Consider the following 13593-nt stretch of genomic DNA (forward strand, 5'->3'; position numbering starts at 1 on the left):
CAACATACAAACCCAATTCCTCCTTTCTCCTCAGTGGACTCATGTGGTTAAAGTGTGTCAATGATAAATTCAAATTCTACCTCCTGATGGAGGATGATAGTGTTATTGTCAAACTGATGAAGTGGGTAAAAGAGTAGATAAAGCTACCATATGACCCAGCAATCTCACTTCTGGCTGTTTATTAAAAGAAAACTAAATCTGTGTCTTGAAGAGATATCTGCACCCCGTGTTCATTGCAGCATTGTTCACAGTATACAAGGAATGGGGACAACCTGAACGTCTGTCAATGGACAGATGGATAAAGAAAATTATGTTTTATATACAATACATATATAACATACATTATCGTATTTTATGTATGTATATATATATTTCAGCCATTTGCAACAACATGGATAAACCTGGAGGACATTATAGTAAGTAAAATAAGCCAGACAGAAAAAGACAAATACTATATGATCTCACTCTTTAAAAAAAAAAAGAGTTGAATTCACAGAAACAGAGAGTGGAGTGGAATAGTGGCTGCCACGGCTGGGGGGTGGGCGAAATGGGGAGATGCTGGTCAAAGGGTCAGATGAATAAGTTCTGAGGATCTATTGCACAGCAGGGTGCTGATGATAGTTAATAATATTGTATCATGCATGTGAGTGGATCTTAAGCATTTCAAAGTTAGCAAAAAGAAGGAAGGAATCGTGTGAGTTGATAGATGTCTTAACTTAGTTATGGTAATAATTTCACAATGTACACGTCTAGGAAATCGGCACATTGTACAGTTTAAATACATACAATTCTATTTGTCAATTATGCCTCAGTAAAGCTGGAAAAGAGAAGAGATACCTGTTATTCTTCTCATCTTGTCTGCTGTATCTCCAGCCAGTTTCTCTGCTGCATCTTTTAGCTGTTTCACTTTTGCAATTGTCTCCTTTGTCAGTCCTGTCGCACTTGTCTTATGGTGAAGAATAGCATATTGATTCTTTAGCTCAACAAACTCCTGTAACAGAGCAATACTCCCTTCATCAGAAAATACTTATAAAGCATGTGTACATACATGATATTTATCTGATACTGTTCATAAAAGGAGTATGAGGAAACCTTAATCCAGTCAATATGCTTGAGTTACTCTGATTTCCAACAGGGCTTTTATTTGCATTTTTTTTCAGGTTAAAAACAATCTTAGCTTTAGTTAATTAAAAATAAAACTTTGTTACAAAATATCAATCATTATTCCATTTTAGTGCAAGTATTTACAAGGTACTGATTATTTGTCCTGAACTACACTAAGGTGAGAGATATAGAGGACAGAACAATGCTGTCTTGCCTCTGACAAGTCTCCAGCTGAGGGAACAGTTGCAAGTGCAAGATGCTGAACAGAGTGAGCCATGAAGATTCAGAGGCAGTGAGGATACATTAGTGGGTTGGCAAAAAGGAGAGAAGTGAGGTAGAAAGGGATGCAGGAAGGAAAGTAGAAGTGTTAATATGAAGATCTCCCTCAGAGTTAGAATGGAAATCTGTTGGGAACCTCCCTGCCTGGTTTCAGAAGCTGGAATCCCCATGGCTAAGGCTGAGTAAGAGACCTTGGGACCCTATGCCAGAAGGAGACAAAGCTTATCTTCCTGGCAGGGGCACTGCCTCTGTTCCCTTTACTTCACCCTGCTTGGCCCCGGGCGGATGACTGGTTAGCCAATGACTGGTAAGATTCCTCAAGGGATGGATGACCTAAGATAGGCATGTTCGAGAAGGGGTCCTCAGGGGAGGATTTGGGGTACTATAGAAAAAGAGGGTGATAGACCCTCACCCCTTGGCTTTGACATAGCCTGAGTCCTCATTTTGTCTGTAAGAAGTCTCCTAGTCTCTTGGCTGCCTTACTTCCCCTGCCTGACTTAAGCCTGAAACAATGCTGGAGGGTGGTGAGCCCTGGGGCAAATGTCGAAGCCCTGGGCAGGAATGGGAGGTTCCCCAGGGTGATCAGACCTAAGAAAGAATGCATAAAATCCTGTGAAACCTGCTTTGCTAAGAATGCCCTCAATTTTCTGATAAGGGTCTGAGCATGAAATGAGTTTGTTTCCCAAAGTTTTATGGCCCTTTAGCTAACTTGCCCTCACTCAGAATAAGTCCTCATAGTTCTTTCAATGTTATCTATTGTTTGATTGATGAGCTTTACCTGTATTCCTGTGCAATTGAACCCAATAAAAGTTCATTGAGGGAAAGGCTCCTGGTCCTTTTCCTTTGAGAGATCAGCCACCTTTCCTCCCCAAGCAGATTGTGTCTTGGTAGAATTATTCTCATCTGTGGTGGCCGGGGGAGGGGGGGCCTCTGCAGTTGGAGTCCCCCCACAGAAATCTTTGGTGTCTGTGTGGTTGACAGCTTTGTGTGTTAAATAGAGGAATAAAGGCCAGACCTTTATGGAATATGGAAGTGGGAAGAGGGTGGTGGACAGGGAACACTTTCTTAACCTCTGTTCCATAGAAAATGCTCTCAAATTCCACATCAGTAGAAACTTTACCCAGCACATGATGGATTAAAAACAAAATGATAGGTCAATTGTAAAGACGCTTTAACATTTTTCTTTTGTTTAAGCTACCATATTAATGCTACTAACCAGAGATCCTGCTAAGTAAATGAGTTGCTAAATTCTTTCAGCAATCTAAATTAATGGGCGAGAATTCTGGCCAAGATGGAGGCATGGAGGAGGATAATAACCCATCTAAAATCAATAAGCACCAGAAAATCAAATTGCGTGGAACTGCGACAACCAAGGAATTAAACAGTCAACTAAACCAACCAGACCACGAGGCGGCAGAACACAAGGGTGGGGCCAGCTGAGAGAAACCTGGCTGAGGCTGGGACTGTGCAGGTGAGGCTGGCTCAATGGGAAACTGAGACTCAGAGCTGACTATGGACTATGGCAGGGGTGGCTACAGTGGGAGAAACTCCCAGTATAACACAAGTTGAAAAGTACACTAGAGCTGAGCAGGCGAGCTGCACTGTTCCCTCTCTGGCCCCTCCCCCACAGGCAATGCTGACTGGGAGCAAGGAGGGTTACCCTGACCTGATGAATACCTAAGGTCCCGCCCCCTTACAACTTAACAAGTACATGGAGAAAAAGAAATAGGGCCCAAATGAAAGAACAGAGCAAAACTCCAGAAAGAGAGCTAAGCAATGAAGAGATAGCCAACCTATCTGATGGAAGTTTAAAGTCCTGGTAATCAAAATGTTCACAGAACTTATTGAGCTTGGTTGCAGAATGAAAGAGCAAATGAAATATACCCAAAGTGAAATAAAGCAAAATATTTAGGGAACCAACAGTGACAGGAAGGAAACCAGGACTCAAATCAATGATTTGGAATGAAAGGAAGAAACAATCATCCAGCTGGAACAGAATGAAGAAACAAGAATTCAAAAAAAAAATTAAGAGAGGTTTAGGAACCTCTGGGACAGCTTTAAATGTTCCAATATCCAAATTATAGGGTTGCCAGAAGGAGAAGAACAAGAGAAAGAAATTGAAAACTCATTTGTACAAATAATGAAGGAAAACTTCCCCAATATGGCAAAGGAAATGGACTTCTAGGAAGTTCAGGAAGCCCAGAGAGTCCCAAAGAAGTTGGACCCAAAGAAGAACACACCAAGGCACATCATCATTAAGTTACCCAAGATTTAAGATAAAGAGAGAATCTTAAAAGCAGCAAGAGGAAAGGAGAGAGTTACCTACAAAGGAGTCCCCATAAGACTATCAGCTGATTTCTCAAAAGAAATCTTATAGGCAAGAAGGGGCTGGAAAGAAGTATTCCAAGTCATGAAAGGCAAGGACCTACATCCAAGATTGCTCTGTCCAGCAAAGCTTCTCAGATAAGGTCAAGTTAAAGGAGTTTGTCATCACCAAGGCCTTATTATATGAAATGTTAAAGGGAATTATCTAAGAAATTGAAGATCAAAAACTATGAACAGTAAAATGACAACACACTCACAACTGTCAACAAATGAACTTAAAAAAAAGAAAAACAATGAAAGCAAAAACTAAGCAAACAACTAGAACAGGAACAGAATCAGAGAAATGGACATCACATGGAGGGTTTTCAGTGGTGGGGGGAGAATAGGAGGGAAAAGGTACAGGGAATAAGAAGCATAATTAGTAGGCATAACATAGATGGGGAGAGGTCAAAAATAGTATAGGAAACAGAATTCAAAGAATTATATGTACAATCCATGGACATGAACTAAGTGAGGGGATGCTGGAGGGTTGTGGGATGCAGGGCGGAGTAAGGATAAAGGGAGAAAATTGGGAAAACTGTAATAGCATAATAAATAAAATATACTTAAAAAATAATTAATGGGCCACTTTCCACAACTGTTTAATTAACTCTGATTTTTGTAACTTCATTTATTTTCTGGCAGGTGACTTTCACTTCTTATTTTCCTTATATGTTATATGATTTAATTAAAAGACAAATAAGTGACATAGATTGTGAGAGTTTGGAAGTTCATGAAAGATTTGACTAGGAATATGAGCATAAGTCGACAGGGTGTACACACTCTGACATGCTTTGTCCAGAGGACTTCTGCCTTCCCGGAAGGCGGCCCTCTCTGGCTTCATGCCTATGGGCATCCCCTACGAATATACACCACTGAGCATGGCCCAGCACCACAGGAAGTACTGAAAAATGGCACAAAAATCTGGGGTTAGAGGATTGGTTTTCAAAGCTTGATTTGCTCTTGGTGACAGTGGTAGAACTAATGACCTTCTCAAGTCCCCCAGCCTGGCCTCTGGCCGATTCAGCCTGAGCTTCTGCAAGGATGGCTTGCTCTTGATTCCTTTGTAACTTGATATGCAGCCGGGAAAGTTCATCTTCCAGAGCGGACTGCTGCTCTGCTACATCCAGTTCATTCTTAGTCTCCTTGGCTTGATTTTCAGTCTGTTGTTGATTTAAAGACCAGAGAGGAGAAAGTCTCTTTATGTAACAAGAAACAAATAAGAAAATAAATGATGTAATTACCCCTCAGAAAAAAAGCTAGATGTAAAGGGAAGGAATCTCATCCCTTTAATTTCTCTGTTCCATTTACAAAAGAAAAATGTTAGGATAAAATACTGCAGACATAGAGAAGGGTCAAAAGAAAAATATGATACACACCCACATACTCATCGGCCAGTTTAAAAATAAAGCGTGGCCAACCAGCTGAGTTCCTCAATGTACCGCTCCCCTTCGGGCCTCCTCTCCCGCCTTAAAGACAGCCACTACCCTGAGTCTGACACTTGTCACTCCATATTCTTCCGTATGCTTCTCACTGTGTTCCTATGAGGTATTCCTGATGATATGCAGTATTCCCTACTTTTATCTTTACACAAATATATCATTATTTTACTCTATTTGTTTTCTAATTATCTTCCTGTTGATGCAGGTGGCTTCTAATTTTTCTTCTTACAAATATTAATGACTATATCTGTCACAGCTAGAAGTCCTGTTTAAATATTTCTTGTATCTAAATTGTCACTTGTTATCTGTTGTCTTTTATTTTTTAGCCATATTTTTTTTTATTTTCCTAAGTAGAGTAAATGTTCTTACTTTGTATTCAATATACAATAATAGAAATAGCTGTGGTCTGTTACATTTTGCTTCTGTTGTTTTCTGTCTTGTTTAAGGCAGTTTGTTTCCTTATATGTTTTGGGCAAATTCTTTGAGGCTTGGTTTTAGGGTGCATTTCTTTGGAAGGGATTTTCTGTCTGCCTCTGTCAGGCATCTGAGGACACTACCAATCTAGAACCAGTTTAAATGACATTTTTAGCTTTGGGTTTTCATGCCACCCAGGTAGGTATGAGTCCTAGCCCCTAGGTATGAGAGCTAGCTTGTGGCTAGTAATTCTTAGTGAAGGTTTTCCCCCTCCACCTGAGGCAAGAGGCAAGTGTCCCTCTTTTTCTCTGTCTCTCTCTCTCTGTCTCTGTCACTCTGTGTGTGTGTGTGTGTGTGTGTGTGTGTGTGTGTGTGTGTGATGGTTTAACATTTCACTGAAAATTTTGCCTTTTGATGTCCCAGCTCTATACAGGGGTCTCATTCCCTACTTGCTTCATTTTCTGTCCATTATGCACAGTGACCATTAAACTAACAGCTCTGATACACCTGAGATTAGCAGATGCCCTCTGCCTTCAGGGTCATGCTTAATTACCTTTCTGGATTCATGCTTTCCTATCTTTTTTGGTGTTTGAGCATTTCCTCTGTTTCTTACTAATTCAGCTATGCATTTAAAAATTTTTTCAAATATCTCATCTAACATTTTGATTTTTATTTTCCTGCTAGGAAGGTTCATTGGGGATACTGGTCCACCACATTATAGAAATTGAAGTCCCTCCCTGTGCCTTTGAGCATATGTCAGAATTTTTCTAGAGCAGGAATCTGCAACTTTTTTTTGTAAAGGGTCAGATAGTAAATATTTCACACTTTCTAATCCATAAAGTCTCTATTGCAACTATTCAACTCTGTGCCATTGTAGCATGAAAATAGTCATAAACAATATGTGGCTGAATTCCCAAAAAAACTGTGACTTTGGAGGCAGAAACAGTCGGTGTGCCTATTTGGCCCAGGAGCTATATTTTGTCAACCCCTGTTTCAGAGAATATGCCCAGAAGGAAGAAAACCTAGAGGCCTTAATTCTTTTGCTACCCTATGTATGCAGCCTCTTCATATGCAACCCTTTGATTTCCTGGTACACTTCTTCCTGTTCTGCTGCTCTCTGCTTCTTTTCAAGATACATGGATTTGGAGCTATAAAGCACAGCTGAGTAACCTGCAGTCTGTGAGGAAGGGGGTGAGCTAGGGATGGAGCTTGGGGAAAGAGACTTCACACACCCTGGGACTAGGTGCTGTCCTGCTCTCCAACTGCCAGGCCTCCTCTCCTGGATCCACCACGTGTGTTACATGGCCATGTTGCTCCTTTCAAACTCTGGATGTAACACATTTTTTTAGGGAGGATATTCTTTCAGTCTTAGGATACTCAGATGAGATTTTATGCACATTTAGTTATGAATACCTGGCAACAATTAACTTTATTTCTTTGGTTTGTGAGCTTTAAAGGGTCTATTACTCCCCCTGGTATCAAAAGGGGTCAACTCTGACCTCAGATCTACATTTAATCATCTGTGTGGCCTTAGGCAAGTCACTTAACCTCTTTGAGTCTTCGTTTTCTCACTTATAAGCTGTGGTAGCATGTGCTTTATCCCCAGGATTGGTCAACAATGACGTGAAATGAGGCTGGGAGAGCTCATTTTATCCTTACAATAATCCCACGAGACAGGTAAGGGAAAACTAGGCTGTCTCCATAATCAAAACCAATTTCAGGTTAGCTTCAAAGAAAAAAGAGGAATACCTGCAGGACATTCTTTTTTATTTTTGTTATCTCGGCAGTCAGCTGTGTGGTAGTAGAATTTGCCCGTCCGTGAGTGACTTGAACTTGTTGCAACTTATTCAATGTTTTGTCAAGATTTGATAGAACATTTGCTGCTTTTCTAAGGTAAAATATTAATACATCAGATTAGATAAATATGCAATTATTCATTTATTTCACCTTGAGAACTCATTTGACTCAACCAAAAAATTCACTGAATTATTCATAAAGTAAGTTAAAACTCTTAAGTAAGGCAAAGTGCTGAAGTCTTCATTTTGAGAAATGGGCACATTAAATGCCAATAGAAACATACATCTATGCATGTGCAGAAAAAGTTTCACAAGATACGGACATCAAGGATACAGGTCTCATCTCTTCTTAATTTGTCATAAGCAGAGAGGTTTGGGGGATATAACTGCCAAGCTTCGAACACACAGCCATTACGGTCAATTCCAGTTCTGTAATTTCTCAAACTTAAGCAACAGTTTCTGAGTCTTTACTGGAGTGGAGGTGAGAGAGTCAAGAGGCTCCACGGAGAGCAAAGAGAGAACTAAAGGCCCTGCATTTCCAGGCTGTGTTTATACAGGTTTATTTAAGCTTCACTGACATTCCAGCTGCCCAGGGGCCCAGTCAGAGGTTAAAATCACAAGCATTCCAAGTGATAGGCGATTTTATAGAAATGAGCTCACCTCAAGTGAACATTCACCAGCTACTTAGATTTATGGGCTCACAACCACCTTTGGAAGAATGCACCAAGTAAGTGAAATATCAGACAGGCCTTTCAGAAGAATAATTAGAAATGCTTGTGCCCAGAGCAAAATAGCTAAATTGCACAACTTCCCTTCCTTATCAAACTCAACCTCTCTCTTCCCAGCGGTAATCTCTTATAAAAAATAAAAAGAAAGAGAAGATTTTACTTTTAAGACCAGTTTTAGGTTTGTAGCAAAATTGAGAGGAAGGTACAGAGATTTCCTGCTGACCCTATTGATATTCCTAGTTTTAAATATTAAAATATTAAAAAGGGGTTGGCCTTACAGCTGAGTCTGGTACACTTATAGAAGCCAATCAAGAGACAGTGAGGGCAGCTCAGGTCTCTAGCCTGCAGGGCATCCAGATGGTGGTAGATACTGGCAATATTGCCACCATCCACCGACCCTATGACTCTGACCCATAGCACCTCATGTGCATAAAACAGCAAGATAACTTTTCCTTTTTGCTCAACTAAGTCAACATCATATCCTTTTATTATAGTCCTTTTTTTTAATTTAAATATTCAAAGTACTGCTTATTATTATAAATTTAGAAGTTATAAAAATAGGTAGACAAGAAGGGAAAAATACTCTGATATTTCCACCATGTGTTAAGAGATTGGCATATAATTAGTACATGGCATTTATTGGCATATATTGTTATGAAGAGGTAGCAGATTGCCGGGAAGGCCTTTGCATCTAAGGAAAATGGGAAGCAAAGATCCTCACATACTGCCTCCTGATCTCTCAGCTTCCTTGGGCCCCTCTACAGACAGCTTAGACCTCAGTTTGGGCACCAAATTATTGGAAGGTAATTTCATTTGAATGCTATAGATTTGTAGGCAAATATTTTTTAGATGACCTTTTAGCACCTGGCCCATTTGAGTGAGATGAGAATATTAGTATGGTACTTACTCAGCTGCTTTTGCCTTCACCAAAATCTTCTGTGCTTCATTTTCTGCGTTATTTAGCTTGTCTTCATCTGTCCCATAGTTCTCACCAAGTTGCATAAATTTCTGTATTTTGTCAAGTTCGTGGGTTAGGTTTTGTGGTGTTATTGGCAGGTGGATGTCAAGTACATGATTTGCAACCTTTTCTATGTCCTCTGGAGGCACATTTTCCTCTTAAATAAAAAGGTGGGTATGAAGTCATTATATCTCATTATCAAATCCTGTATCTTTTAAGTATAGCAACAATGAACTCTAAGTCAACCACACTTGCATTTGATTGTGTGTCCCTAAAATAGATTATATATGATACATAGACTCTTCTTCATGCTTCATTTACCCTTTGCTCAGAAAGAAATACTGCTAATATAGGGCTAAATACATGCCGGACAAGTGATTGTTAGAAAAGTACAAAAACTACTGACTTTGAATATTGCTTATGTTCTCCAAAATATCCTAGCAAATACTGATTATTATAACCACTGAGTCAAAAGCAGTTAAAATGTTTAGAGGCCTGTCATTAAGATTTAAACACAACGAATGAGACCATGGAGAATCGTTGGGTTCGGACCCAACAAAACTTGATTCTAATCCTTCATGGCATTAAGAAGGCTCACAATTTTTGCTCATTTGCATAATTGGGTAATTATATCTGATGCCACTACTCGAAGGCCTATTTTGGAAAGGGAATGTGACAATACAGAGTAAAGTACATGTGAATGACATATAAAGAAACTGTTATAGGATTTCCGGCCAAGATGGAGGTGTAGGTAGACATGCTTTGCTCCCTTACACAAACAAAAAAAAAAGATAACATCCAACTTAAATACAAAATCCCACAAGAACTGCCAGAAAATTTAACTGTATAGAAATCTGACAACCAAGAAGTTAAAGAAGAAACATTCCTCTAGACTGGTGGAAGGAATGCAGATAGCAGCTGGAGAGGAGAGGACCAGTAACAAAGTGGCAGCTGGTGGACTGGGTGGTCTGACATTTGCATTCTGATAAACTGGGAGGAACAACTAGGGAGTGAGACAGACTGCGAAACCTGGAATTCCAACCCAGGGAACTAAAACCTCAAAACCTCTGGTTGTAAAAACCTTTGGAGGTTGTAGTGGTGGGAGAAACTGCCAGTCTCACAGGAGAGTCTGTTGGATGAGCCCACAGGGTCCTAAAATGTACACTGTGAACCCACTCAACAGGGAATAAGCACCAGAAGAGCCCAATTCACTTGTGGGTAGTGGGGGAAGTGACTGAAAGTGGGTGAGAGCCGAGCAAGTGGCATTGTTCCCCCTCAGGTCCCTCCCCCACATACAGCACCATAACAAAGCAAAGTGGGTTACCCCACCCTGGTGAATACTTAAGTCTCCTCCCCTTACAACATAACAGGAGTAGAGAGACAAAGAAATATGACCCAAATGAAAGAACAGACAAAGCTCCAGAAAAAGAACTTAATGACAAGGAGATAGCCAAGCTATCAGATGCAGAATTCAAAACACTGGTAATCAGGATGCTCACAGAAATGACTGAGTATGAACACAAAATAAAGGAAGAAGCGAAGGCTATATAAAGTGAAATACAGCAAAATACACAGGGAACCAACAGTAAAGGGAAGAAAACTGGGACTCAAAGCAACAATTTGAAACAAAAGAAAGAAATAAACATTCAACCAGAACAGAATGAAAAAATAAGCATTCAAGAAAATGAGGAGTGGCTTAGGAACCTCCCAGACAAATTTAAATGTCCCAACATCTGAATCATAGGGGTGCTAGAAGGAAAAGAGGAAGAGCAAGAAATTGAAAATTTATTTGAAAAAATAATGAAGGAAAATTTCATTAGCTTTAATGAAGGAATAGACATGCAAGTCCAGGAAGCTCAGAGAGTCCCAAAGTTGGACTCAAGGAAGCACACACCAAGGCACATCATAATTACATTACCCAAGATGAAAGAGAAGGAGAAGATCTTAAAAGCAGCAGAAGAAAAAGAGACAGTGAACTACCTACAAAGAAGTTCCCGTAAGACTATCAGCTGATTTCTCAAAAGAAATCTTGCAGACAAGAAGGATCTGGCAAGAAGAATTCAAAGTCATGAAAAGGAAAGACCTATATCCAAAATTACTCTGTCCACCAAAGCTATCATTTAGAATGGAAGGGCAGATAAAATGCTTCCCAGACAAGGTAAAGTTAAAGGAGTTCATCATCACCAAAGCCTTATTATATGAAATGTTAAAGGGACTTATCTAAGAAAAAGAAGATCAAAATTATGAATAGTAAAATGACAACAAACTCACAACTATCAACAACCAAACCTAAAGAAAAAAAAACTAAGCAAACAACTGGAACAAGAACAGATTCACAGAAATGAAGATCACATGGAGGGTTATCGGTGGGGTGGGGATAGACATAGAATGGGGAAAAGGTACAGGGCATAAGAAGCATAATTGGTACAAAATAGACAGGGGATGTTAAGAATAGTATAGGAAATGTAGAAGCCAAAGAACTTATATGTATGACCCATGGGCATGAACTAAGTGGAGGAGAATGCTGGAGGGAGGGGGAGTGCAGGACAGATTGGGATGAAGGGAAGAAAAAAATAAGACAACTGTAATAACCTAATCAATAAAATATACTTAAAAAAACTGTCATATACATCTATGCTCTACTTTTCAGAAGAATAAAACTGGCCCTCTTTGAGAACTAAAGTGGAAGGTAGATTGTTAGTGTTTGGGGTAACAACTCTTCATCACTGTCTGGCTCCTTATTGAGGCACAAGGGGGATAGTTGGAGATTATTAATTAGATAAAGATCTGATCCTCAAGGGCTTTACTGTCTGTGGGGAAGTATAAATCATTCTACATAAAAACTGACCATATAAGAGCAGAAGAGATGAATGCAAGACAAAATGATGTGGGATCCAGAGGGAGGAGGAAATACTTCAGGAAGAATTTTGAAAAGACATTTAAACTGGGCCTTGGAGGACAGCATGGATGAAGCTTGTGAAGAAGTGGGGAGAGGGAAGGGATGAAAGGCATTCTAAGATGAGGGAACCGCAGAAATGAAAGCTCACAAGAAACAGTTCACAACTCACTCTTGGTGGGAGAGCAGGGTGTCTAAAATTGGAGGGGTGGAGTTTTGGAAATGCTGGGAGCCGATCACAGACATCCCAGAAGTAACTTGGACTTTGATCAGGAGGCAGTGGGAGCCAGAGATGTTTTCATTTAAGCAGCATGATATGAGTATATATCACTTTTGTAATCATTTTTGCTTTAGCTATTTTGTTTTCTATAAAAAGAATATTTTACTTCCTATAATATGTTTGGAAAAATGTGAAAAGCATTTTTATGAATACATTAAAACCATATTTTAAATGCAATCAGGGAGTTGACTCTTTAAAAATAGTAATTCTCTTTGTAAAATATTCTAATAAAACATGATTTAATCTTGACCACATATTCAGTCATCACAGATTTATTGGCATTTATTATGAGATCATAAGTTCAAATTTTTTATATGAAACTTGCAGGAGAAATGACACATAACTTAGTTCATAAGGAATTCAGATCACAAGGAAAATATTAAAATGGTCAAAGGAGAGTTGAATAGTGGGGCCACCATACATTCTAATGATGGCTTTATTTGGGCTTTATAGCAAGGAAAAGTGAGAAATGGGTGGTGAAAGCCACTGCTTCCTGGTGACCCAGGGTCTTAGAATTTGACCAGAGAATTTTCCTTTATAGAATAGGATTTTTCTCTTGGCCTAGTCTAATTTTTGCTATAACAATCTGGACACATTTTTTTTTCAATTCTTTAGGTTAATTAAAGTGAAAATTTTATTCAGTAGCAACAAGAAATAGGACTACTATGGGAATAAACTCTATGACCCAGTGAACTAAGTGGAAAGCAACAATCTACTGAGACCTGTTGCACCATTTTCACACAAGTGGTCTGGCAGTTTCCATTTGTGCCACATCAGCTGGTATGTGCAGAAATAGCTAACATGTTCCTCCTCCAACTACTTCCTAACTCATTGAAAATTTGAACAAACAAAATGTCCAGTAGGCTGATCCCAACTCCATTCATTTTTACTGATTATTTTGGTCATTTTTATTGACCCTGTTTACTGCCTAACTTTTTTCTTACCATGAAAATCAGGCCTAGAAGCTGCTAATACAATTTCCAGAATCATTGAGATGGAAAAAATACTTGTTTGGCCACAGGGGTCTCTTATAAATATTAAACAGATTAATGAAGTGATTACGCAGAATGTAACAGACATCCCAACTGTCAGTTAATTCATGTGCAGACTGTTAAATTGTTGAATTTGGAAGGTGACTATGAAAAACAAAGCCTCTTGAAAATAATTCTCTATAATATTGTATCCAAACTGCATCATTTGATAATAAGACTCCATGTTAATTTCCAGCTGTAATATTTGATTTTTATCTTAACTAATAATTCTCTGGAGTTTAAAATAAGACTCTCCCAAAACTAGGCATAATAAGGAATAAGTTATGAGTAAAATAATGTA

The 13593-nt window shown here is 39.2% G+C and overlaps 1 protein-coding gene across 1 annotated transcript in view; it reads right to left on the minus strand.

Annotated features, from left to right (window-relative positions):
• LAMB4 (laminin subunit beta 4) overlaps positions 1-13593 on the minus strand; it is a 116712-nt gene that overhangs the window by 4043 nt on the left and 99076 nt on the right. Inside the window, exons 32-35 of the mRNA XM_045827792.1 lie at positions 9035-9242; positions 7353-7491; positions 4737-4910; positions 838-991 (exon numbers count right to left, since the gene is read on the minus strand). Coding sequence (XP_045683748.1) covers positions 838-991; positions 4737-4910; positions 7353-7491; positions 9035-9242 — 675 coding nt within the window. The remainder of the gene's footprint in view (positions 1-837; positions 992-4736; positions 4911-7352; positions 7492-9034; positions 9243-13593) is intronic.

The sequence above is a fragment of the Phyllostomus hastatus genome, unplaced genomic scaffold, assembly GCF_019186645.2.
Source record: "Phyllostomus hastatus isolate PE091 unplaced genomic scaffold, TTU_PhHast_1.1 phas_scaffold_78, whole genome shotgun sequence".
Classification (NCBI taxonomy): Eukaryota; Metazoa; Chordata; class Mammalia; order Chiroptera; family Phyllostomidae; genus Phyllostomus; species Phyllostomus hastatus.